We start from the raw sequence: 25,397 nt of genomic DNA on the forward strand, positions 1-25,397 counted from the left end.
TATAGGGACAAAATGTCCCCACAAAGATGGCAATATCCGAAATCCTTGTGGGGACATTTTTGGTCCCCATGAAAACAGCTTATAAATCATTCTAAGTGATGTTTTTTGGCAATGTAAAAATGCAGAAAGTTTTCTTTCATGGGTATTTTTAGTGTAGGGAGATAGAATATACAGTTTGTGCAATATAAAAATGATTACATCAAGAAAGTCTATGTAAAGATATAAAAACAAGTTTGTGGTGTGTGTGTTCTTGTGCAAATTAAGAACCTCTGTGTACTGATGCTCTAAAGAACGCTAATACACAGATCTGAAGAAGCTGTAATGTATTGCCAAGAACTTTAATTAGCTCCAAAGAAGTAAATCATCAAACTGAAGACAGGAAATATTTCTTTATTTACATTTATCCACATTTATGCATTTGGCAGATGCTATTGTCGAAAACAACTTAAAGCGCATTCAAGAAAGACAAAATTGTGCATTAGGTCTAAATGACCATCTTTGCATGCATGTAAATGACTTGCTCACAGAAAGCAGACGAGATTATATAATATTCCACATGGACGGACAGAGAAAAAGGTCCAAAGTTCTGTGCTTTTTGAAACTGCCCATCTGAGCTTCGTCTCTCTCGTGCATTTTACACCGTGCACATTCTCTCAGGGACCAGCCCACCCTCACAAACACACACACATACACACACCTCATCACCATGGAACACTGACCCAGAATTCCCGGTGCTCTTGATCAGATCAGCACGGTGTGAGCGCGATCCACAATGACACGCCGTAGAGATGCTAGAGGTGAAGGGAGAGAGAGAGAGCCTGGATGTTGTTCACATGCAAACCTCCCAGCATGCCCTATATGAGAGGTGGTGTCATGAAAACAGCAAATCAACTTAATCAAATATTGTGCATACTGAAAGTGTACTTTAAAAAGTTATACAATAATAATTTAGGTTGCACTTTATTTTACAGTACGTGCACTTACAGTGCACTTACCTAAGAAAGTAGGCTACTGGGCAATATAAGGTATAACTACATAGGTTAAGGGCAAGGTTCATTACCCAGTTATTATAATAAGTAGTATGTACATGGGGAACAGGACTGTAAAATAAATTGCTACCATAATTTGCATTATGCAATTCATTTTTTTTATACATGACTGTAGTTTGTTGTCAGAATGAACTCAGTTTACACAAACAATATAAATAGACAACAAGAGTGTGTTGCACGAGGCCTCTGAAAGGCTCATGTATGAAAAACTATGTCAGTATTATAATGAAGAGGAAAGGCAAGGAGGGGCGTATTAGACGGAAAAGAAAGAGAGCAAGGGGAATGTAATGGAAAAATAAAGCACTAGCTGTTGTATCTTGTATAAATGATCTATGCTGGTTTTGGAAGTAAATCTGTCATTTAAACATTTTACAATGATACATACTTTCTTACTGATAGCAGAAAGCACAATAAAATCACCCAAAATATTTCATAAACGAGCATGCAAGGGTCAAGGATTGAGTATAACTTTGTAAACGATGGGTGTTTGGGTTGTGCTGAGCTTTCTGCGGAGTGCTGCGGGTGCAGATTCTGTGTGGGCCTGGTTATAAGCCTTTCAAAGACAACCCTACTGAGCTTTGGGGCTTAATACAGATCTGTAGGTCTGTTACTATGTAGAATAGTGAAATGATGAATCTGTGCACTCAGCCTCACTCGAATCACTGCCCTCTAGTGGCACTTCCAGGCCATGCAAGGCAACTAAACTGCAGAGCTGGTCATATAGCATACACACACGTGCTCATGGAGACTTCGTTCAATAACCTTGCATCTTAAAGGAACAGTGCAAACTTCTATTTTTAAACGATCAATGCGATATAAATACAGGGAAAGGAAACGGATATGGTGAAACACTGAGAAAATCAGCAAAACACAAAGGGAGATGGCAGAGGACGAAAGAGTCAGAAGGTTAGAGAACAGTCAATACCTTAACATTTACCCATAATCCCACTGGGTTGTGAAGTGGACACATTGGTGCATGTGAAGTAGCTACCCATGATTCCCACACAGGAAGTGATGGTGAATATTTAAATTCAATTATCCACAATTAGAACTGAACAGTTTGATTATTATTAATTAATCACTTTTACAATACCAAAACATGCAGTAATCTATCTCATTGGCTCAACAGTTTATATAGAATAGTGTCAGTATAAGTGAGTTTGGGGTGGGACAATCAGCAATTCTGTCTCGCAATTCCGTTTGGTGCCACTAGTGGCGCCAAAATTACACACTTCACCTTAGTCTTCAAAAAAGAAACAAAACTGTACACAATCATGTCCAGAATCACCAGACATTAGGTTGAATATAGTTTTATTATGCCGCATAGTAAAGCTTAAAAACATACATTTAAAAAAAACAGCAGAAAAGCAAGAGGAGAAAACCTGCATGAGAGCAGTGTCTGTGCTTATCGTATGTGCTAAAGACATTCAAGTGAGCTACAAATCACATACAGGAAAGCACATAGGCTACTAGAACACCTCAGGGAAAAACAGTTTCTCTCAGTGACTTAAAGGGATAGTTCACCCTTTTCTGTCATCATTTATTCACCCTCAAGTTGTCTTCTGCAGAACACAAAAGAAGATGTTTTGAAGAAAATGGGTAATCAAACAGTTGCTGGACCCCATTGACTTCCATAGTATGAAAAAAACAAAACATATTATGGAAGTCAATGGCTACCGTCAACTGGCTGACATTCTTCGAAAATATCTACTTTTAGGTGAACTATCTCTTTAATATTCATGATCTCAATGTTTCGAACTCAAATTTAAAGGTGCACTCAGTAATTTTCCCTCACTAAAAAAAATGTAAACTGTAAAACAATGATAACAGCTGAATGCTACTCACTTTATCTCTGTTTTGAGATACGTTTGAGGTCAGTAAGATTTTTTTTTAAAGAAATTATTATACTTTTATTCACCAATCACACATTAATTGACCAAAAACTACAGTAAAGACTTTTACATTGTTACAAAAAAAATCTTTCAAATAAATGATGTACTTTTGAACTTTCTATTTATCAAAAAATGAATCACGATTTACACAAAAATATTAAGCAGCACTGTTTTCAACATTGATAATAATCAGAAATGTTTCTTGAGCAGCAAATCAGCATATTAGAATGATTTCTGAAGGATCATGTGACTGGAGTAATGATGCTGAAAATTCAGCTTTGAATCACAAGAATAAATTACATTTTAAACTATATTCAATTAGAAAACAGCTATTTTAAACTGTAAAAATATTTCACAACATTACTGTTTTTACTGTATTTTTGACCAAATAAATGGTGAGCAGAAGAGACTTTTTTTCACAAACATGAAAAGATCCCCAAACGTTTGAACAAACGTCAGAATAATTTAGTCATAGATGATGGCAAACGTTTCTACGCTGGCACTGAGAACTGAGAACTTCTGTATCTACATGAGTTGCAACAAAAACAGAACCAGGACAAAAATATTACTGAGTCAACCTTCAATTCATTCAAATACTTCTGAACATTTTACATTCTGAATAGAGTATATTAAAATGGAAGTCTTTATAATGATGCATTGAAAGCTTTCATTAATAATACAGTATGTCATATAAAGGTCCAGCCTGACTGTTCTATGTCAACATACACCACACACACATTACGCTACATAAACACACATCAGTGCATTGCTCATGACAGTGCGCTCTACATCACATGCCAATTTGGGGGGGGGGGGGGGGGGGGGCATAATTAGTGTCTGTGTATGTAAATAGAACATGAAACATGATTTCTTCAACATATGATGATTAATATTAAAGTCGGTTTGGGGATAAGTTCCAAACCCAAAGCATTAAACACGATTGTCCCAGAGGAAACTAAGAGAACTAGAAATACTTAATCATAGAGTCTAAATGAAAACATGTCATCATTTTTATGAATTAAATCACTTTTGTGTTAAACTCTTTTGGTATTAAAGAGACCATCAGGAAAAAAATTAAACAGCAGCCTGTGACGTAAAACTCATTTTTAGAACTATATTTTAAAATCTATTTCTTGTTAAAACTTTTAAAAATGGCCAATACAACTACTGAGATAAAAGTTTCTGTGAATGTAAAAAAAACCTGATATAGGTAAATAAAACCTATATTATTATAATTATTTCTATTCATTTCTATTCTATTCCTTAAGGATAACAGAAAGAGGTACTCTTTCTTTTTTTTCTTTTCTTTGTTATGTAAATTTTGATTGTACTGATTTGTTGTATACTCGTAAAAACAAAGGTTCTTTATTTGTGTCAATGGTCTCACAAAGAACCTTTAACATCCATGGAACCTTTAGCACAAAAGGTTCTTTATACTGGAAAATGGTTCTTTAGATTATAAAATGTTCTTCACATTAAGAAAAAAATGGTTCTTTTAATAAGTGTTCACTGAAAGGTAGTGATTATTTGACTTAACTTAAAGGTACAGTGGAGGATTTTCTTTTTCCGGGTGGATCATCAAGACTATTGGTCCTCCTAGTTGTCAATCATTCTGGTGATATGTTTATGTAAGGCCGTCGTATGTGCTCGTCCTTTCTGCGCATGCGCACTTTCAGGTGTATATGTGTGGTGAGCTAAGGTTTCAGCCATTCATAGAAGCTCGCCGTTCTCACTGGGTTTTTTCAAAATGTCTGAGGGTCGCAAGAGAAAAAGTGTCTACAAATTGTATGACAAGAAGAGAAAGGCCTCTGAAGAAAGAAACAAGACCAGAGTGTTTTTGGGAGAATATTTCACACGCTGGCGTGCGCTAAAAGCACAGTGGCTTCCCACTGATGCCTCAGTCGCGAAGTTTCTACTCGACAGGTAAAGTTTGGCATGCTATTTGGAAAAATCCATTTAAAATCACTGCTAGTAAAAGTTAATGTAAGCTATGATTAGCGATCTTGCAACTTGTAAACAGAGCGTGCACGAGGAGAACTAGGCTTGTGCATGCTCTCTCATGCACACGTTTAATAGGCGTTAGCAGGTAGAGTGTTGCGCATGTGCATTTTTTCAAAAAGTGGAGAGGGCGGTTCTTTTCTAAAATTCGGGAAAATCCTCCACTATACCTTTAAGAAAAGTGAGGAGACCCATTGCTTTAAAATTATGAAATAAATAAACTTGCGTACTTGAAAAAATTAAGTTAACTTGACAATTCCACATAACCTATTTTTTTCAATTACACATTAAGTTTATTTAACGGGTTTCCTTATTTATGTCAACTGATCAATTTTTGGGTAACCAAAGATGGTTCTTCTATGGCATCTCTGCAAAGAAAAAAAAAACTTTTTGGAACCTTTATTTTTAAAGGGATAGTTCATTCTAAAATGAAAATCAAGTCATGATTTACTCACCCTGGTGTTGTTCTAATGCTGTATGCCCTTCTTTATTTTATGGACCACAAAAGGAGAATTCAGTTTGTTCATATAATACCAATTAATAGCATCAAGCTTTTTTTTAACAAAGACTCAAAAGTATCACAGAATGATCCCATGTGACAAGTGCCGTTTTTTTTTTATTATCTTAATTTCTTACAACTTATGTGCTTTTTCTGGGCGAGACGGAGTGAACTGCGGCACTAATAATTTTTTTTTAATCAAAATGTGAGAAAATAAATTTTGGTCACCAAACCCTATTGTATACCCCCAGGACACTTGGATCATTCTGTGATACTTTTTTAAAAAGCTTGATGCTGGTCTGCCATTATATGGATGAACACGAGCAGGAATTTTTTTGTGGTCCATAAAATAAAGATACATACAGCATTAGAACAACTCCAGGGTGTGTAAATTATGACTTCATTTTAGAGTGAACTAACTCTTCATATACATATGGAAAATGTGGAGAATTACTAATTCAAATAGCTTAACTTTTGACTAACTTAACCAGCAAGACTTCCTTGGTCAACCAGCTTCACCAAAAAAGACCACCTATAAACCAGTCTAAACCAGCATGAGAAGACATTTGAACCAGCTGATTGAAGACGTCCCTCATTGCATTATATCTAATATAGTTAATATGTTAAAATGGCCTGTTTATGTGTGAAATATTCACTAACTAATTTCTTCCATTTAATGCCCACTTTAAAAATTCTCACTTTCTCTCACTCATCTCAACTGCTGCAGTAACTGAGCAAAGAGTTATTTGTTGCTATGGACACGTTTGAATAAAATAAATAACAAATACAAAGAACAGCAATGCATTTGTATTCAGTCACATTTGGTGGCAACAGCTGATCAATCACAGGATGATGCTAATTTCTACATCGATTTAATTAGGATGTTGAAATGATGCAGTGGCCTAATAGCATCCGATATCTCCATTTAATCTATTTATCTAGATTAAATGATCCTAGATCCGTCTAGATCCACTCGCATGAAACATGGGTAAAAACCGAATGGCTAAACTCTGGTTGGCAGTCGTGAGAGTGTGCTAAATTTACCACCGGCTGACTCTTAAAAAAGCTAATGCTAAACTCTGCTGTGATGTTGCAAATTGGAATGCAGACTTTTGTCTCCATAGTAACATGTTCACTTCTTTTTCAGGTACATGTGAATCTAACCAACGTGACTGTAAACAACTTGCACAGACTTGCTCTAAATTATGGTTTTAAAAATAGTAGCGGTTCGTACCTCAGAACCACACTGCCTGAACATTTATGAAAGAAAAGCAGTGGAAATGTTTAAGACCGTTAAATGATTGATACTAATACAAATCAGACATGTTAGCCCAGTTCCAAAACCTAGTGAGTTGCCTACCAAGACATCAATAAGGATGCCTTGTTTTGGCCACATTTTATGACAACACTGCATGCTTCAGTTTGGATGATGCCTTAGAAAGTAACGTTAGCTGCCTATATAGATAGGAGACAGCGAGGCAGCTCACTAGAGTTGGAAACAGAGCTACGGTGTGAATTCAAAGGCAGTGTTGTCGTAAAACATCAGAAGGTAAGATTAAATCTGACTGCAAACACAGCAAGGAGATGCTAGGATTTCCCCCTTGGGGAAAGTATTCTATGCTAGGCATTAGCGACTATACATTTCAAAATTTAACTCGAAGTAGAAGGCTTGGATCGCCGAACAATCCAGTCTAAAGTTAAATTTACACAAACTGTGGACTTCTTCGAAACATTTTCCGTACCTTTCACATTCTTGCATCCTTTTAAGCCTCAGACTCTGATTGGTCAGTGGCGACACTGCCGTTCTGCTCCCCTACAACGGATTGGTCCTGGGTGTGTGTAACTCCGCCAACAGTAAATGTTGGCCTGTCTCCCTCCCTGATAGATTCTGAATCCGTGGACTTCCCCGTCGGTTCAGTCACATTAGGATCCTCCCATTTCTCTTCATCAAGCCGACTGGAGATCGACCAATAGAGATGAGCATCCAAACGGGCGGCAGCCAATGCCAGCTCTCTCGCCGAACAGGAGGGCGTGTCCACCTTTGAAAGACAATGAATACGAACAACTTTAGTGAAGCCGGGTTCACACTGTGCGATTTTGGCCAAATTTTGTGAATCCTAAAAGATTTCTCGGATCCAAGGCCAAAATCTGAAGTCTTTGTTTGTTAGCTTGACATGTTCGCCGACAGCCGATTAATGACCGTTGCTATCAAATTTTACCTCTGACGAAATTCTGGCAGTGTGAGAAGATTTGAGGCACAGTCCTGTAGTGTGGCTTCGCCTATGACAACAGTCAAATCAAAAACCAATAGGAGCGCAGAACCTGATGACGCAATTAGTGAGGCAACAACAAACCACCACTTGCTCCACACACACCGTCTTCGTTTTTTTCCAGTTTTCTTTTCAAGAGAAGCCAAGATCAAAAGTAATGCTAGAGATTGTTTATGTTTGATAGCCAATATTTCTATCCCGCATGTAAATGCAGCTCACATCACTGAACTTGTCACGGATTGATAATGTGAAACTCTGGACGAGTCTCTGTTTTTAACGTGTCTTGACTGTCGTACAGTCTGACATCAATGTCAACTGAGATCCTACAGTGTGACACGGCTTACAGTGATGATCATGTTCGTACAGTCTGACAAGCAACAATCATAAAGGACTATTATAAATCGTACAGTGTACACCCGGCTTTGGTATACTTAAAGGTGCTCTAAGTGATGTTGGGTGACGTCACTTCTTGTTGACGTCTAAAGTATTGTCAACCAAAACGGAGGCTAGCTAGACCCTCCCTCCTCCTCATCCGCGCACTAACTCCCCAAACCCCACCCCCAAATCCTTCTTGTTGGTTATTGGCTGGAACAGTTTGTTGTGTTTCGTGGTGCGGGTGAGCCCAGTTTGTTTTTCTTGCCATTTGTGGAGCCTGGGGTGTTTTTTTACAGTGTGTTCAGGGGACAAGCAGCTAGCGGATAGTGAGGAGATGTTTGCTGTATGTGACAAAAAATGTTTTGGCCTAAAAAACGCGTGACATCGCTTAGAGCACCATTTATACTAGAGGTACACGTTCATTTATCAAGATCCTCATCCTGTGAACGACAGCTAAAACAGATAAATCCTGCTAAATTTGATTGCATCTCTCTGTTTGCATACATTTTACATTTTAATTAGGGCTGCACGATATTGAAGAAAAATGCGATATGCGATAACTCATTAAATAATGATATTAAATAAATTAAATTAACGATATTCGATATGCGATACGATAATGCTTAAAGTGTGTTAAATAAACTTAAATTATCTTTAAAATATATTTAAAATTATATAACCTACATACGTGTTTCACATTCTTTTTGTGACAAGAAAACATCCCTACAAATTCTGAAAGTGAAGAGCAGTGTTTTACTGTAGCATAAGAAGTGTTGTTTTAACATCAGTGTAAACCACAGGGTTTAGGGTTTCAGGTTATCCTACATTAGGATTATTTAACAACAGAAACTGAATAATCAAATGTAAAAATAAAACACTGCTTAGTTTTCACTGTATGAATGAAATATTTATACTGATTCTTATTAAAGCTACAAAAGTTATTCAGCCAAGAGCAGTGAGTGATTTTCTCTTTGTATTTTGCAAGCCGTTGCGATATGCGAAATATACATTTGCGATATTTCGATAATTTCGATATATTGTGCAGCCCTAATTTTAAGTATTTTGTATTTTACACAAACACATTTTATTCCACATAAATGATCTAAATCTAAATATTAATTAAATACAATTAAATATTAACTAAATATCTAAAAACATTTCAAAATATAAATATCAATTAATTATCAGAATATTATTATTATTATTATTTTTAAACTTTTTATAGCATTTATACAAAAGTGCTGTTTGGCTGAAGGACAGAAAATAAGAATGTGATTGCATAAGTAGTTCGATTTTTTACCCAGTGATGTACATTCATGACTCATCCAGAACTACAGCAACACCTAAATCAATTTTCAATCCGAATTGTATTTAGAAATCTCTGATTCTGCTCTATAATAAAGTGCAGGTCAGCCTCGCACAGAAAGATGATTATTATTACTATGAGCCCATTGACATAACATTAAGTTGGAAACTTTGTAAGGGATTTAGGTATGAGAGATTGAAGAGATAGAGAAAACTATAAGAGATTATGCAAAATGAGACTTACATATGGTGATTGTCTTTTTATGAATACATATAATTGAATAAATTAATGCAAATGAAATATTGATTTGAGTTAGCCTAAGAATGAAGCAAATCACTGCAAAAAACATCTTGAGGAGAGAGAGAACAAAGTTTTTCTCGTACAGTTTTTCCTCAAGATTTGCTTGTACAGAACTGTCACTGTAATACTTGAGTATAACAGCTCATTATGCCTCACTGACTAGCTTCAACGCTGTCCTTTCATATTCACAGAGTGACCAAAGCCGGTATTTAAAATCTTCGGAGTGACTCCCATCAGTGCATAACTGTGACGAACGTTGATCTAGACTAAAGTGATGTAAAAGTCGCATGCCATGAATTGTGATATTACTGTTCATACAGAGGTCGCATTGCAAAACACCCTGTATCTAATTTAGGACAGTCAGAATTGCAAAGATCAGATTCCATGTGGTTTGTGCTGTTCACAATGTTATGAAAAAAGCAGATCTGAGTAGCATGAGAAAAAAGAAAAAAAATCCGGTTTGGGCAACTTTTGCCTGCAGTCTGTAAGTAGCAACTTAGTTCAACGTAGTCTGAACCTTTTTCCACTATAAAGACCCTTTTGTGAATCAGAAAGGTTCTTCGTGGAACCATAGATAGATGCCAATAATGAAGCTTTATTTTTAAAAGAGTATATACAAATATTTGACCACAGAACTGCAATTAACCAATCAGAAATTCCCATTGTACACCACATACCTCAAACGTGTGGTGAAAGGCCCCATAATCCACATCGAAGAATCCCTCAGCTAGCGTCATCATGGGACTAAACCTGTGACCCCATAAGAGCTCTTCAGCCAAGTAGGAGCTCCGTGCCTGACAGGTCATACCTGTAGATCAGAATGTATCCATCGATTACTAAACACAAATCAACACAACTCATTTTACATGATATATTTAGTGTGTATGCACCTGTAGCTTCCACCATCCCCTCCAAGATGACAACAACCTCAAAGTCCTCTTTCTCCAGCTGAGCATGTGACATGTCCCAGAAAGGAGAGCGAACATCGATCTCGTGAGAGATCACCAGTGGAGACACCAGGAAGAGACGATCGTCTCCCGTCTCAAAACCCACACTGATATCCGTCTGATCCAGTGGAATGAACTCACCTAAAGAGAAAGAGAAGTAACCAGTTAAAATTATAATACACTCATTGTACAATATCACCACCAGGTGGCGCCACTTCATCACTAACTAGGTCTATGTGAGGGCGCAGATGAGGGTGTTGAATGCTGTCTTACCCTCTTGTGTCTGTTTGGATTTGATAAGTTTAGCTCTCATGTTAGCGCCCACAATGTGGGAGGATCTCAAGTCCCCGACGCGGAACATCAAACAGAGCTTGTCATCCCGCAGTGAGATGACAGCATTACGAGAGAACACCAATGTCTCGGCACGCTTATTCGGCTGGGAGATCTTCACAAACATACAACCAACCTAGAGAGAGAGCGAGAAAAAGGAAGAAAACAATGTGGTTTTTATATTTTAGAAAATGTAAACGGTGCTCAGTGTTATTCTCAGAGTAATATACTATTATACCATGGTCTGTCTGAATAATACTCTATTCTAATTGGCTGGAAGGTGTGCGTTCTATATTAATGTGCTGCTTTCATTGAAGCACACACACATTATGTGTGGTGAATCAGTACATCGTGTTCACGAATTCGGGCACTGGTAAGGACAGTACAGTGACAGGGCACCGGCTCACTAAACATTGGGACACTGATGACATTATTTCCGGTGACATGACAACGTCCTCAGTGTACAACATCACTACTGGTATTTATGAACAACAGCAGAGCTGACATTATGTTTTAATGTTATTTAAAGTAGGCTACATTATGATACATACTTCGTTTAAGAACTTCCATTTAGGGAACATAGTGAGCATCGATGCTCCCTGGTTTTTTAAGGTGCTTTGTGGGAGTTTTTAGGGAGCGTTGTGGGAGTTTTGCGATTGAGACAGCCCTTAAAATGCCCGATTCCCTGATCAGTGTCCTGACTACTGAACTAGGGAGCTGATTGAGACGCACCCTGTGTCACTAGCACACAGAGATCGGAGATCGCGCAGACACACAGAAACAGGAGCACAAAAACTTGTTGTCAACACTGCCCCACCACTTTTATTATTAAATTAACTTTGATACTGAATTGCTACATTATATTATTCAGCAAGGAGGTTGTAACGTAGCTGTTTTTGAAGTAGTTAAACTCACAGCTTAATTGCAAATAGAGAGACGCTGCACAGATGCAGGTAATACACACACACACACACATCTCTCTCTTAATAGGCTAATTTATTCAAATAAATGTTATACTTCAATCATGTAACCTTGCTGCACTACTTTATCTCTGTGTCTGATTTAAAGCAGACAGAATGCTAGATCAAATGAGCTGTAATTGATGAAATAACCATCATTTTATCCCCTCCAATCAAATTAAGTGCAGAAAACATCAATAACAAGTTTAACTTGTCAATGCTGGCAAAAGACCATGATATAAGAAGGTTAATCCACGGCTAGCTGTGCATTAAACCATTTGAATGGACTCCGAGCCGCGTCGGCCGTTTTTTTTTATCGATGTCGTGCAAAATTGTTAAATGTACAGCTAACCGTGGATTATCCCTTACTTATAGTATTTATTAATATTTCAATTGAGCTTTAATTTTTATAATTTCATTATAATTTCTTTTTTTTAAAGTTTTAGTGATTTTGTTATGTGCTTTTGGTATTTTTGTTAGTTTTTGCTTTTTTTCTAAAAACTTATATTTTTTTCTACTTCAGATTCAACTTAATATTTCAGTTAACTACCAAGGCAAAGTTTCTAATTTTCATTTAAGTTGTTTTTTAGTTTAAGTTTTTAACCTAATATTTATATTTACATTATTTTTATTTTTTTATAATTTTAGTTTTAGTCTGTCCAAAAGAATCCAGCCACAATGCTAAGAGGAACATGTTTTTTTTAACAATATAATGAAGTGAGTATATATAACTAACTATATAATGTTCATATTCATTATGCAAAAAATCAAACAGCTAAGATGTTGTGGGTGGTTACTAGGTAAACTACAAGTAAAAACCTGGTCACTCACAGTTTGAGGTATAATTTATATCTGTAGCACTATAAGGGAGGGGGATGAATTATATGCTTAAATTCAATGCTAAGGAACAAATCTCTAATCCCAAATATGAGCAATCGTTGTAGTAACGCTAGTCTTCGCAAAATACCCCACTAATTAAAAAGAAAGTGAGACATGAGAACAAAGGTTTAATCTGAGTTCAGAAATGCAGATACTAGGACGTGGAATTTAGACAGAGTCTGGTGTGTGTGTATGTGTGAGTGTGTGTGTGAAACAGCCCCCGGGGGCAACATTTAAACCAGGACATTAGAGATATAAATGAACTCATCACAACCGTAAAAAAACACATGAAATTAGGCCAGAAAAGAGGTTGAGAAGGGGGTTGAAATTGGAAAAGGAGAAAGAATTAGAAAAGGAGAAAAGACATACACAGAAACAGAGGGATAGGGTACACACATCTGTCGTCCAAAACGCATGACTCATTTGCTCTCGGTTATGGATGATATAACTCAGATCAACAAACGAAAGCCATGTGCGCTGAGAAAACACTCCTTTCCCAAACCACATCAAGCATGGGAATCATGCTGCACTTTCTACAAAGAGTATATACACACTCACAGTATATATATTTATTTGTAGGCATATATTTGTTTTCAATGTTCAATTAAACCATCAAAATATGAGGAAAATATTTTATATTTTATAATATGAGGGAAGAACAAAACACTAATCTTTATATGTATTTATAAAAATCTGAATCAGCATTACAATTTGTATAAAAATGTACAAGATATTGATTTCACAAAACATGTTTTGTGTTCTTACCATGAATGCATTGACCATAGATCCCAGGATGGCCTGTAGCAGGAGTAACATGGTGCCCACTGGACACTGGTCAGTGATGACACGGTATCCGTAGCCAATGGTCGTCTCCGTTTCAATGGAGAAAAGGAACGCAGAGATGAATCCATTAACATTGTTGACACATGGAGTCCATGCATCATCCTCCAAATGATCCAGATCACCCCTGCCATAAGAAAGAGGAAGGGAGTGCGAGCGAAGGAGATGTTTTGTTTATGAAAATTTGTCCTTGGCTTTTTTTTAAATCACACAGTCTCTTTTAGTAAATTAGCTCTTGCATCTTACAGCACAAGGAGAAGCGCTTGTTCTCAAGTGTCCACCCACACACATTACTTGTGTTCATATCTAGTGTGGATGAACGTGACAGTGCGTGGACAACACAAATGCACAGGATCTGTGAGCAGTACATTGAATGTTGATATACAAACACTTGATTGAGAAGCATTTGTAAGGGAAGAATTCGTTTATTTTTGCCGATATCAAAAAACGATTATTTTATTTATATACTATTATAGTATTTGTTTATATTTTGAATTCGCGTTTTTATTTATTTATTTGGGTTTAATTTCAATTTTAGTGTTAGTCATTTTGTTATGTGGTTTTGTTATTATTTTGTATATTTAATTTTATTTCAGCTTTTTTTTTCAATTAATGGAAATGTTTTTTAATAGTTTTATTTTTAGTTAACGGTAACAACGCTGACCTGATATGATGGTCAGTATAATAAATCTGTCTGTTGTTTTCAAACCAAGTTGCAACCTATAATTTTACATGCTTCAAAACCTTATAATGTACACGTTATATATATATTATAATGTACACAGTTTCATTACTATTTATTATTTTCTGAAACTGGTAAAGAAAAAGACAATACTGAATGAGTACTATTATTATTATTATTATTATTACTATTATTATTAATATCGGCCATTTCAAATGCTGATAATATTTTTTCTTTTAAAACCACTAATATTGGCCAATACTAATTGTCACCAAAATTTTCTGCATCTCATATTAAATACAAATGCTTCATATTTTGCAAAAATAAAAGAGTCTTAGGGCCGTTTAACACAGAACGTGTTTTTGCTGTTAAAAACGGGAGACGTAGGTCAGTGGTAAGAACCCTAGAGAAAAAAAATCCATACCAAAATGTATTTAAAATACATTACAAATCCATTAACATTTTTACTGACATCGCTTGAGACTTACTGATATAAATATTATAATTAAACTTTAATTGGAGTACTTCCTTATTGCACAATGCACATTTCTTAATATTAAGCCATAAATATGTTTTAAAATCACTATTAGTAAGGATAGTATGATCTCTGTATAATATCAGTCTTTAAATGCAAGATATTTAAAGTGTATCTAAAGTATACTAGTATAATAGTTCTACATTAGCACAATCAAACATATATAAAGATACATAAGTATATCTTTAGTTAAACCTCAGCACTACTTCTGGATAACTAAAGTGGACAAAATTAGTTGTTGACTTTAAGTATATCAATTTAGTATACAATAAGTACAATTGCAGGGTATTTAGATTAAGTACATAAATTTGTAAACATATTTTTAGTATACCTACAATAAAATGCATTTCAAAGAAATTTTGGTATATTTATTTTTCACTATAGGGTAGAGATGTGTTTTTTAAAAGTTGAACTTTTAACTTGAGCGTCGTGTTTTTAGACTGCCGTGTCATTTGTGAGATGCAAGACACAAGCGCAACGGTTAAAGACATCCGTCTAGCACGTGTTTACATTGAAAAACAATGGAAAAGAAGCGCAGTGGAATGGAAAAAACGCGTTCTGTGTGAATGGCCCCTTAAGATTTAAAAGTTTAAAAGGTATAAAAATGTGTGTTTGTGTGTGTTATTCATACCTGCAGTATGCGATGAGGTACCATATTGCTCCAAAGAAGAGCCAGGTCACTGCATACGCCATGACGAAGACAAACAGAGAGCAGCGCCAGTTCAGATCCACCAGGGTGGTGAAGATATCCGTCAGGTAACGGTACGTCTCGCGCATGTTACCGTGCTGCACATTACAACGGCCGTTTTTCTCCACATAGCGCTGCCTCTTACGCTTGTTGCGTGCTGGAGAGAGCAAAATTAGAGCAAGTGACAGTGAGGAAAAAAGGACACAAAAAAGTAGGCAAACCTCAAACACTGTCACTGAGCAGCTTACCGCAATCCATTTTTAAAAATAGATCCAATGTAAAATTGAGTGACACATCCAAAAAGGAAAAAAAAAAAAGTTTTCTAAATGAACAAGTGGAAGAACACTGACATGCTGTTCCTGTAGAGGTGTTAGAGTAGCTCTGTCTGTTTCATCATGCATGTATGGAGAACAAAATCTTTGACAACCACCAAATGCAATCCTACAGCATCTAATGATTGAGTCTTACCCCATCCAAACTTGCTCCACTCTTGCCCCGACCCCTGAACCTTCTTCTGCGGCTGATTGGCCTGCGCCTCCCTTGCAGCCATCTTGGCCTGAAAGGTCATTTTGTTATTGGATGATGGCTGTGTGGGAGGGGCCGTCTCCGTGGTTACCACATTTCCCAGCTCCTCAGATGCGTTCTGTACATCAGTGGGCGGAGCATCCTTTGGGGCCTCCTCCACAGGCTCCTCCCCTTTCTCTGGAACTGGGAGGGACAGGGATTCGGGGCACGAGGAGAAGGCGGTGTTGTCCAGAGCCATTGTGTGTGCGTGTGTTAAATAATAAGTCAATGTGTGCGTGTGTGTGTGGTAACAATGTTCCTCAATACCTTATAATCAGTTGAAGAGTTTCATTTGTGCCTTTGTCGTATTTCTGCAAAAAAAGACAGAGAGACAGACACTGATAAAACCAAAATAGACCTAATTAACAATTTTTACCAATGGGCTGAAAGTTTTATAACATTCTCTCAAGACATTCTCTAGATTTCGATGTAATTTGCTCCCACCAAGAGAATAACAGCTTTATTATACTGCTGATTATTGCTTAACGTTAATTTGAACTAGGCCTTTCATTCACTTCCCCCATTATGCATTAAGCATCCAATTAACTGGCTGAAATTAACTTAAGTAGATTACATTGATGACTTCATGCAATTCAACCTTTTAAAAAACATTTTCCACATCAAACATGCTGTTGGAGGCCATTTTAATGCACAGGCAAACATCTGATCTGTTATCAGAAGGGCTCTACCAAAACACACAAACCCAAGAAGCAGACTTAAATATGAATCTAACTTGACTTAAATTAACCTCCAAATTCAACAGCTATAAAACAGCTAAGCAATTTTTTTTACAAGCAAGTGATCATAAAGAAAGCAAGAAGATTTAGGCTAGCTTTGTGTTGCATTTAATCCACAATAAAACATAAGCTCTAATGCCCACACAAATACAAATCCACCCAGAAATGGGCGACTGTCCATGTAAATCTAAACATACAGGTCTGCTTTTCCCGCATTGTCTCTATGGTCTACTTAGGCTTATCTTTGCCAAACTTAGATCTATCTTTGCCAAAGATGCTGTTCATTACCACACCAAACAATTTGATTTGTTTACAGTAATGCATTTACAATGTAATTCTATGGGGCAAGATAGTCGATAAATTTTCAGTCTGTGATTTTTGTGTGAAAATAAATATAATTTTTTTTCCATAAAAATGTGTGCTGTACGATCTATAAAGCTGTCTAAATTGTCCTTTTAGCAGTGGGATTACTAATCGAGGCGGATTCTGGTAGGTAACAGTCCACTTCTAGTATTTTTGTGCGTATAATGAAGAATTCACTGCCTTGAAATGGTCAAGACAGGAGAAAAAGAGATGTTACATTGAAAAGACAATGCTAGAAAGTGATTTTATCATACTAATCTTGTTAACATTTTGAATAAGTTCAAAACTGTGCATTTTAACATTTTTCCTGATGTACTGTCCCATAGATTTCCATTATAGTAGCATTACCTTAAACAAAGATTTTTGCTTTTGTTTTTGTGGTCGCTATCAAAGCATTAGTAACTCTGTTTTAGAAAACCCTGACCATCTTAACAGTCTCAACCTATGTCTGCTTGTCCCATGGTAGATGGGGCGAGTGTTCAGGAAACCTGTTTGAAAACAGTTATTATTTTTGCAAAGCTACTGGCTCAGAAATCACACAATCAGTCTTAACTTATAGAGTGCTACAAATAGGAAGTTAGCATCACCCTGGTTCACTCCTAAAAACCAAATAGGATTTTTCCATTGGCGTTTGGATTATAGCAGAAGATTCTTAACAATGTTGTTCATCTTCAAATGTTTTGTTCATTTGAAAGTCTCTTCACATCCTGATAGCAATCACTAATTTAAGTGGTCTAAATTTATTTATATGTATATATATATATATATCGTCTGTTGAAGGAGTAGGAGCGTAAAATGTTTGTCCAATCATTGAAGTCGGTCCGAAAGCAATGGTACGATGCTACCTGCCTGTCAATATATGTATTCTATATCTCCACGCACCTGCTCAAGCAGACATCACACGTCATCAGTGTTTCATGCTCTGCAGAGTTAGACAGACGTCAGTCACTGAGCACCACAACAGAAAAAGCAGCACCTTTAACAGTTCCTCCTGGACCAAAGCAACCAGCTTATGCTCCGTTCACGCCATAAATACTGTATTTTGGAAGAGATGGAAACCAGTGACGTTATACTCGGAGCGGTTCGTGACTCGAATTTATGTTTCAATGGCAACACTATCAACGCCGAAATGAATCTGCAGCAGTCAGGTGGTACAGGTCAGAGCTCTTTAAGTTGTTAATGTTCATTATTATTGTAATGTAATGTGCTTTAAGACATGAGGTAGTTTAGCGCTGTCTCTCGTGACGCTTTAGTTTGCTCCCTGCTGTACGCGTTCATGTGTTTTGAAAGGAGGGCGGGATCTTTAAAGCTAGCTCGCTATTGCTAGCCTTTCCGAAAATACCCTACCCTACCTTTAAGCTTCCAACAACTCCTTCTACCTTTAATTTAAAAAAAAATTAAATAAATCCCTGAAATTTTGAGTTAGAATAGTTTGCAAGTGCATGATTATAAACACAAAAAAGGTGTAAAAGTGGATTAGTGAGTAGATGAGTTCACCAGTTCGGTGTGATGACATAGGCCTATCCCTGACAGCCTAGTACCATTACTGATGTATTTTATGTCATGGAATAAAACGTAAAAGCATATTAAGCTTGTGTTAACCTTATTTCAGGCATTTAACCAAAAACCCATTCAAAAACATACTGAGTTCAGGACGACGGAACCAGAAGTGCTAAAATGCTAACTTGTTTCCGTGTTTCGCCTACAAAAATACGTCATCTCTGCAGCAATCTATTTAAGAGTGACGTGACCTGCACTGAAAACCACCTTTTTGCTTTCATTGCACATATATTCAACATCCTGCACTATCGATTCATCTACAATGACATATTTCACTGCTGCATCATCTCCACAGTAGCGCTAACATCTGTCTGACTGAGTCTGATCCTGTTTGATGTGTTTACACAGGGTGTTAGGGTGCGAAGTCCAGCGAGGCGCTATATTTAGCTCTGATAGTCTGGCAGTAGTAATCACACCTACTCGAGGATGGATCATGATCTGCCTTTCTGGTCTGGGCCACATTTAGACTCATGAATCTTTCACGGATTGATGGATCTGCGTTGAGATGTGCTCATGTGTTCAAAACACAAAACTCTAGTAATGTTAAAGAGACGGATTATTGTCAAAAGAGGATATCTTAGACTGCCATATTTCAGGATTTGCAGGGATCAGCTAGGGCACACACACACACACACACACACACACACACACACACACACACACACACACACACACATACAAAGAAATCAATAATACTTGAATTAGTCTGAATGGAGCAGGTAGCACAGATGACAAATGACCATATTGGGAACAAACTGGCTGTGTGTGTGTATATGTGCACAACAGCAAAATAGTAACTTATCGTAAGATATATACCTTGCTAGACCTTAGTGTATAATTAAACAAAAAATGTGTTAGTAAAATGGTATATCTGTGTATTTGTGTTTGTCTCTCTTTTTCTGTCTGTTTGTGTGGGTGGTTTATTCACAGTCCTGATGGTAAGTGGGATTGTCATGTTTTCTAATTTTGGTCTTTTGGGAGAAAAGAGTGTCTGATGTGACACAAAGCTGCAATTACATGCACACGAAAAAACACACACACAACCAGTGGCCTATGTTTGTCTAGGAGACCTCAGGCTCACTAGCCTGCTGTTTATATGACTATTACAGCATCACTGGGATATAAATCAGTGCAAACACACAAAGCTTTTTGAAACTGAATTTTAAAGACCACAAGACAATGCTATTTGTGTAGCCTATGTGCATAACAATAAGTCCGACTGTATATTAATTTTTTTTTAATATATATATATATTCTAAATCTTGTAGATCACTATTATTACACATTTGTATAGTACAAATGTGGTATTATTACACGTTTTTTATTGTAAGTCGTTTTAAATCCCGTGCTCTTAATTTAGCACGTATAGCATTTCCTTATATTTAAATTATTTTTTATAACAACAACAATTTCATTGATGCATTTATAACATTTAAATTCCTTTCAAACTCATTACTTAATAAATGTTTTCTTTTTATGTGGCTTTTATTGTTTTTCTTGTTGCGTACATTTAATTGTTGGCTTCCAGTCAATATACTTACAAGCATTCATGCAGTCACGTAAACGAAAAATAACCATATAATGCATGCACATTTACTGGCGTTGAACTAATAGCATGTCTTGATCAACAAACGAACATTAACCAACATACGTAGTACCGTACAACTAACCCTACCTGCCACGGAGGCTTTCTCCAGCACAACTTACGCGTTTTAAATACTTGAGATCTGCGGGTTTGTTAGTCCTAATGTCTGATGTTGGGCTCCTCGATCAGACTCATACCGGCGATGGTGATGACGATGTTGGTGATGTTGTTCAACAGCGGGTGGGAACAGAGACGCAGCATCACTCGAGCATCATTTCACCTCCAGGAAACAAAAGAGAGCCAGCCAATCCACACAGAGCGAGAAGGAACTTGTGAAATATTAATCGAAACGCAATCTCGTGCTGCAGATGATGGCAATGAATCCTCTTTCCACTGCGAAGAGTCTTTTGATTAAAATGGAGGCCATCTGACTGTCAGGATGGATGAGAGATTGGAGAGCGAAGCGGCGTCGGCGTGATTCACCGGCTCTGCGCAGGTGTTCGTGTGTGTGTGTTTATGTGTGTGTGTGTGTGTGTGTGAGAGAGAGAGAGAGAGAGAGAGAGAGAGAGAGAGCGAGAGCGAGAGAGAGAGCGAGAGAGAGAGAGAGAGAGAGAGAGAGAGGCAGAGAGCGTGGAGAAATGGGCAATTAGAGGTGGGATGAAGAAGGGGGGAGGTGGTGGAGATGAGGTCAGTCTCACAAAAATCTCTCTCTCAGAAATTGTAAAACACATGAGCCACTATAATGTTTTATTAGGCTACTTTAAATATACCATATACAATATTTCATACATTTGATAGGCCTATATTTATTTATATTTTTTTCTTTTAATTTATTAATTATTAACCATTTAAAGCTGCAGTCCGTAGATTTTTTGGGTTAAAAATTATCCCAATTTTTTTTTTTGAGCAAGTACATAACCAGCCAGTGTTCAAAACTATCTGCTTGCCTCAGCTCGATTCAAAATGGTATAAGCTTGTATGTATTTAATTCCAGTGGTACTGGTGGATTTCCGCGGGAAATTCGAGCATGTCTTTGCGTCATTACATCACATCTGTACACATAAAGAAGGAGTCTCGGCTAGTAGGCTATGTTGTGTGTGAGGATGTTGGGGGTGGAGATTTAAAGCCTTTTCTCGCAGCACTTCATATAATTAAACTTGTGAATTTGATGGCGGATCCAGAAAGGTTCAAACGACAATCACCAGTGACAACTGGAGATTCACCTGTTGTAAAAAACGAAAGACTTCAGAGAAAAAAAGAGACTGCAACCAGGCCCATGTGAAAACAAGGATAAATATCGGGAGGGCATTAAGTGTAGTCACGCAATGCTGATGTTGTTAACATTACCAATTTGGGAACAAAGTATAATTTGCACGGTGTGACATGATATGATAAGCGAGCGTTAGATTTAATCAGCGCAATTTACTGCAATGCTTTTTTTCCCTCAACATTAGTTGGTCAGAACAAAAGTGGATACTTGTTCAGACGACATTTTCCGGTGAAAATTCTTATGTTGGTCATACTTCCAAAAAGTAGAATCTGTGATTCCGAATGACAATATCCACACGCGGTGATTGACAGCAGCACACTCTCCTCAAAACATTGGATTCATCCGCGCTGTGCCATGCCGAGGCATAACGCATGTAAAGTTGATAATTCCGCGAATAACTGCAATTGCAGATTTCGAACAGAGATGGCGACAAAGAGGAAAAACTGCGGACTGCAGCTTTAATTAACCTACATATTTTATTAAATGATCGAATTATATATTACAATATATTATATTATATTAGGCTATAACACAATATAATTAATACAATATAATAAAATATAATATTATACAATATAATGTCATGAGGAAAACGATACTCGGTTACTCACGTAACCTCGGTTCTCTCTAGAGAGGGAACGAGTATTGCGTAAGGAACTTACGCTACGGGAAAAGTCATCTTTTCTCGAGATACTGAAGCCAAAAAATTATCCTTAATTTTTCATAATTTGTCAACGCAGTGCAGCAGGCAGCACAGCAGAGCTAGAGCGGGCAATACTGCGTGCTCATTGGCTGCCGCGCGGCAACTGCTTAAGCCTACCAGTGAGCCCCGCGTGACGTCACGCCCAATCAGGGTGCGCGCGCCCTCGCGCGTCACAGCCCGCCAGAAGGGGCGACGTCAGAGCGTATAAAAACAGGGCTCGGAGGCTTAATTCTCTGGTTTCTGTCGAATGAAGCGACATGAGCTCGAGGCGCAAGCACGGCAGGGAACGCAATACTCGTTCCCTCTCTAGAGAGAACCGAGGTTACGTGAGTAACCGAGTATCGTTCTCTTACGAGAGGTTCTCTCGTATTGCGTAAGGAACTTACGCTACGGGAACCCTTTGTCAACGCCGTGCGCGCCATGCATCCACACACAACTCCAGGGGGAGGGGACCCGGGGAGTGAAGAGTGGGGAGAGAGGTGGCCAGCAATGCGGGCCAACACATGTACATAAGCACCCGTAGGGAGAAACAGAGCGGCGCAGCCTGTATATATAAGCTTTCCCTGAAAGTGCGGCTCGACCAGAAGAGTCAAATCTAATATCCAGCCTGCGAAGAGCAGGGCATGAACATGATTTTAGACTGCAAGAAGTTTAGCCTGCAGGGCGGGAACTTCCAGGTTATAAAACCTAACAAATGTAGACGGGGAGGCCCAGCCTGCTGCCGTACAAATGTCATAAATGGAAATCCCACTGGACCATGCTCACGATGAGGCAACGCCTCTGGTGGAATGAGCCCGTATGCCCAGAGGGCACTGCAGGTCTTTGGACGCATATGCTGTCGCAATAGCGTCCACTATCCATCTGGATAGCGTCTGTTTCGAGGCGGCGAGACCCTTGGTGTGCCCACCAAACGAAACAAAGAGCTGCTCTGAGAGCCTGAAGGCTGCAGAGCGCGTAATATAAAGCCTTAACGCCCTGACAGGGCAAAGGAGGTTATTATCGACCTCGCTGGCTGCCGGCGGCAGGGCTGAGAGGGAGATAACCTGTGCTCTGAAAGGAGTACCCAACACTTTAGGGACATAGCCATGTCTAGGTTTGAGAATGACTAACGAGTCGTTAGGTCCAAACTCGAGACACGACGCGCTAACTGATAGCGCATGCAAGTCACCCACACGTTTTACTGAGGCGAGGGCCAGCAGAAAAACGGTTTTGAAAGTGAGGTATTAGAGACCCACAGAGTCTAACGGCTCGAAGGGAAAAGCTTTAAGGGCCTCCAGGACCAAAGACAGATCCCATATCGGAACCGAAGGTGGCCGCGGAGGGTTCAGCCTCCTGGCGCCTCGCAGGAAACGGGTAATGAGTTTGTTTCTTCCTAGTGCGCGGCCGCGCGCCGAGTCGGCGAACGCAGCAATCGCCGCAACATACACCTTGAGCGTGGAGGGGGACCTGCCCGCGTCCAAGAGCTCTTGGAGGAAGTTCAGAACCTGTGGAACCCCACAGGACTGAGAGTTCAAACTCTTCCCTGCACACCATTTGTTAAACACTGACCATTTAGACGCATAGAGCCGCCTCGTCGAGGGGGCTCTGGACTGCGAGGTCGTGTTAACTACCCCTTCTGGCAGATCAGCGAATATTCGTTGATTACCCACGCATGCAGAGACCAGCGCTCTGGATGGGGATGCAGAATTGACCCTCGGGCTTGAGAGAGACGGTCTCTCCTCGCCGGAATCGGCCACGGGGCTGTGTCTGACAGGCTCACCAGCTCCGGGAACCAGGGTTGGTTCTCCCAGTGCGGGGCTATGAGGAGCACTGCGCAGCGCGTTTCCCTGATCTTTGCTAATACCTGAGGCAGCATTGAGATCGGGGGGAAAGCGTACAACGGGACACTGGGCCAAACTTGGGCCAGCGCATCCTTGCTCTTCGAAAAGAACCTTTTGCACTGAGCGTTCTCGCTTGTGGCAAAAAGGTCCAATTTCGCTTCGCCGAAGCGGCGCCACAACGTCTGTACCGTCTGGCTGTGTAACGCCCATTCCCCTGGGGTAACATTGTCCGTGGACAGTTTGTCCGGGTCGTCGTTCAGGTGCCCGGGCACGTGCGCGGCTCTCAGCGAGCGCAGCGAGCCCTGAGCCCAGACCAAAAGGCGTTCTGTTAGAGCGCGCAGGGCTCTGGATCTGAGTCCGCCCTGGCGGTTCACGTAGGACACCACTGACATGTTGTCTGAGCGAACTAGCACGTGGTGTCCCCGCAAGTATGGGAGAAAATGCTTCAAAGCCTTCTCGACCGCTAACATCTCCAGACAGTTTATATGGAGGTTCCGCTCTGGGCCCGACCAGGGGCCGCAGATTGGTCTGCCCCCGTAAAGCGCTCCCCAACCCATGTTGGACGCGTCTGTCGAGACCACTTTGCGGTGTGAGATGACTCCCATTGTCACTCCCTGTCGGTACCATTCGGGCGCTAGCCAGGGCTGCAGGGCTGAGACACAGACCTGAGTCACGCTGACTTGAGCGCTGCCCGAAACCCACGCTCCGCGGGGTATTTTCGATTTCAGCCAGCATTGAAGCGGGCGCATTCGAAGTAAACCCAGCTGTAGGACCGCTGCGGCTGATGCCATATGGCCTAACAGCTTCTGGAAGCGTTTCAGAGGGAGGTATCTGCCCTTTTGGAAGGATGCGGCGAGGTGTCGAACACAGCGCGCGCGCTGTTCTGACAGCCTGGCCGTCATCGCCACCGAGTCCAGTTCTATTCCTAGGAAGGAAATTGACTGACTGGGGATAAGTGAGCTCTTGGCCCAGTTCACCGAAAGACCCAGGCTTTCCAGATGACTGAGAAGCGCTATCTTGTGAGAGATGAGTTCCTCTTTTGACTGCGCTAGTCTTTCAGATCGAGAGATATGAACCAATCCCTCGGGCGAATTAGCGCGAGGATCTGCCTGGTCGTAAGCATTTTGAACGGCCGTCTCATGAGAGCCCTGTTCAAATGTCTCAGATCTAATATGGGTCTGAGCCCACCGTCCTTCTTGGGCACGAGGAAATAACGGCTGTAAAAGCCCGCCTCGGTCAGAGAAGG

The 25,397-nt window shown here is 39.3% G+C and overlaps 1 protein-coding gene across 5 annotated transcripts; it reads right to left on the reverse strand.

Annotated features, from left to right (window-relative positions):
- Positions 1-374: 374 nt before the first annotated feature.
- Positions 375-20,826, reverse strand: kcnj9 (potassium inwardly rectifying channel subfamily J member 9). 5 transcript variants are annotated; one of them, XM_079877680.1, is made up of 9 exons: positions 20,481-20,826; positions 16,018-16,424; positions 15,493-15,706; positions 13,570-13,771; positions 10,910-11,102; positions 10,580-10,777; positions 10,367-10,497; positions 7,181-7,477; positions 375-791 (listed from the first exon to the last, which is right to left on the reverse strand). In XM_079877680.1, exons 2-8 carry the CDS (start codon positions 16,310-16,312, stop codon positions 7,202-7,204), a joined length of 1,509 nt encoding a protein of 502 aa, XP_079733806.1. In that variant the 5' UTR covers positions 16,313-16,424; positions 20,481-20,826; the 3' UTR covers positions 375-791; positions 7,181-7,201. The 5 variants fall into 5 exon arrangements, 4 of the variants coding, with proteins under 4 accessions (XP_079733806.1, XP_079733807.1, XP_079733804.1 ...); XR_013821921.1 differs by lacking the exon at positions 375-791 and adding an exon at positions 2,216-4,501 and having other exon boundaries at positions 5,893-7,477; XM_079877681.1 differs by lacking the exon at positions 375-791 and having other exon boundaries at positions 4,626-7,477; positions 20,556-20,826.
- Between the last annotated feature and the right edge of the window lie 4,571 nt (positions 20,827-25,397).

Source organism: Squalius cephalus (genome assembly GCF_949319135.1).
Source record: "Squalius cephalus genome assembly, chromosome: 7".
Classification (NCBI taxonomy): domain Eukaryota; kingdom Metazoa; phylum Chordata; class Actinopteri; order Cypriniformes; family Leuciscidae; genus Squalius; species Squalius cephalus.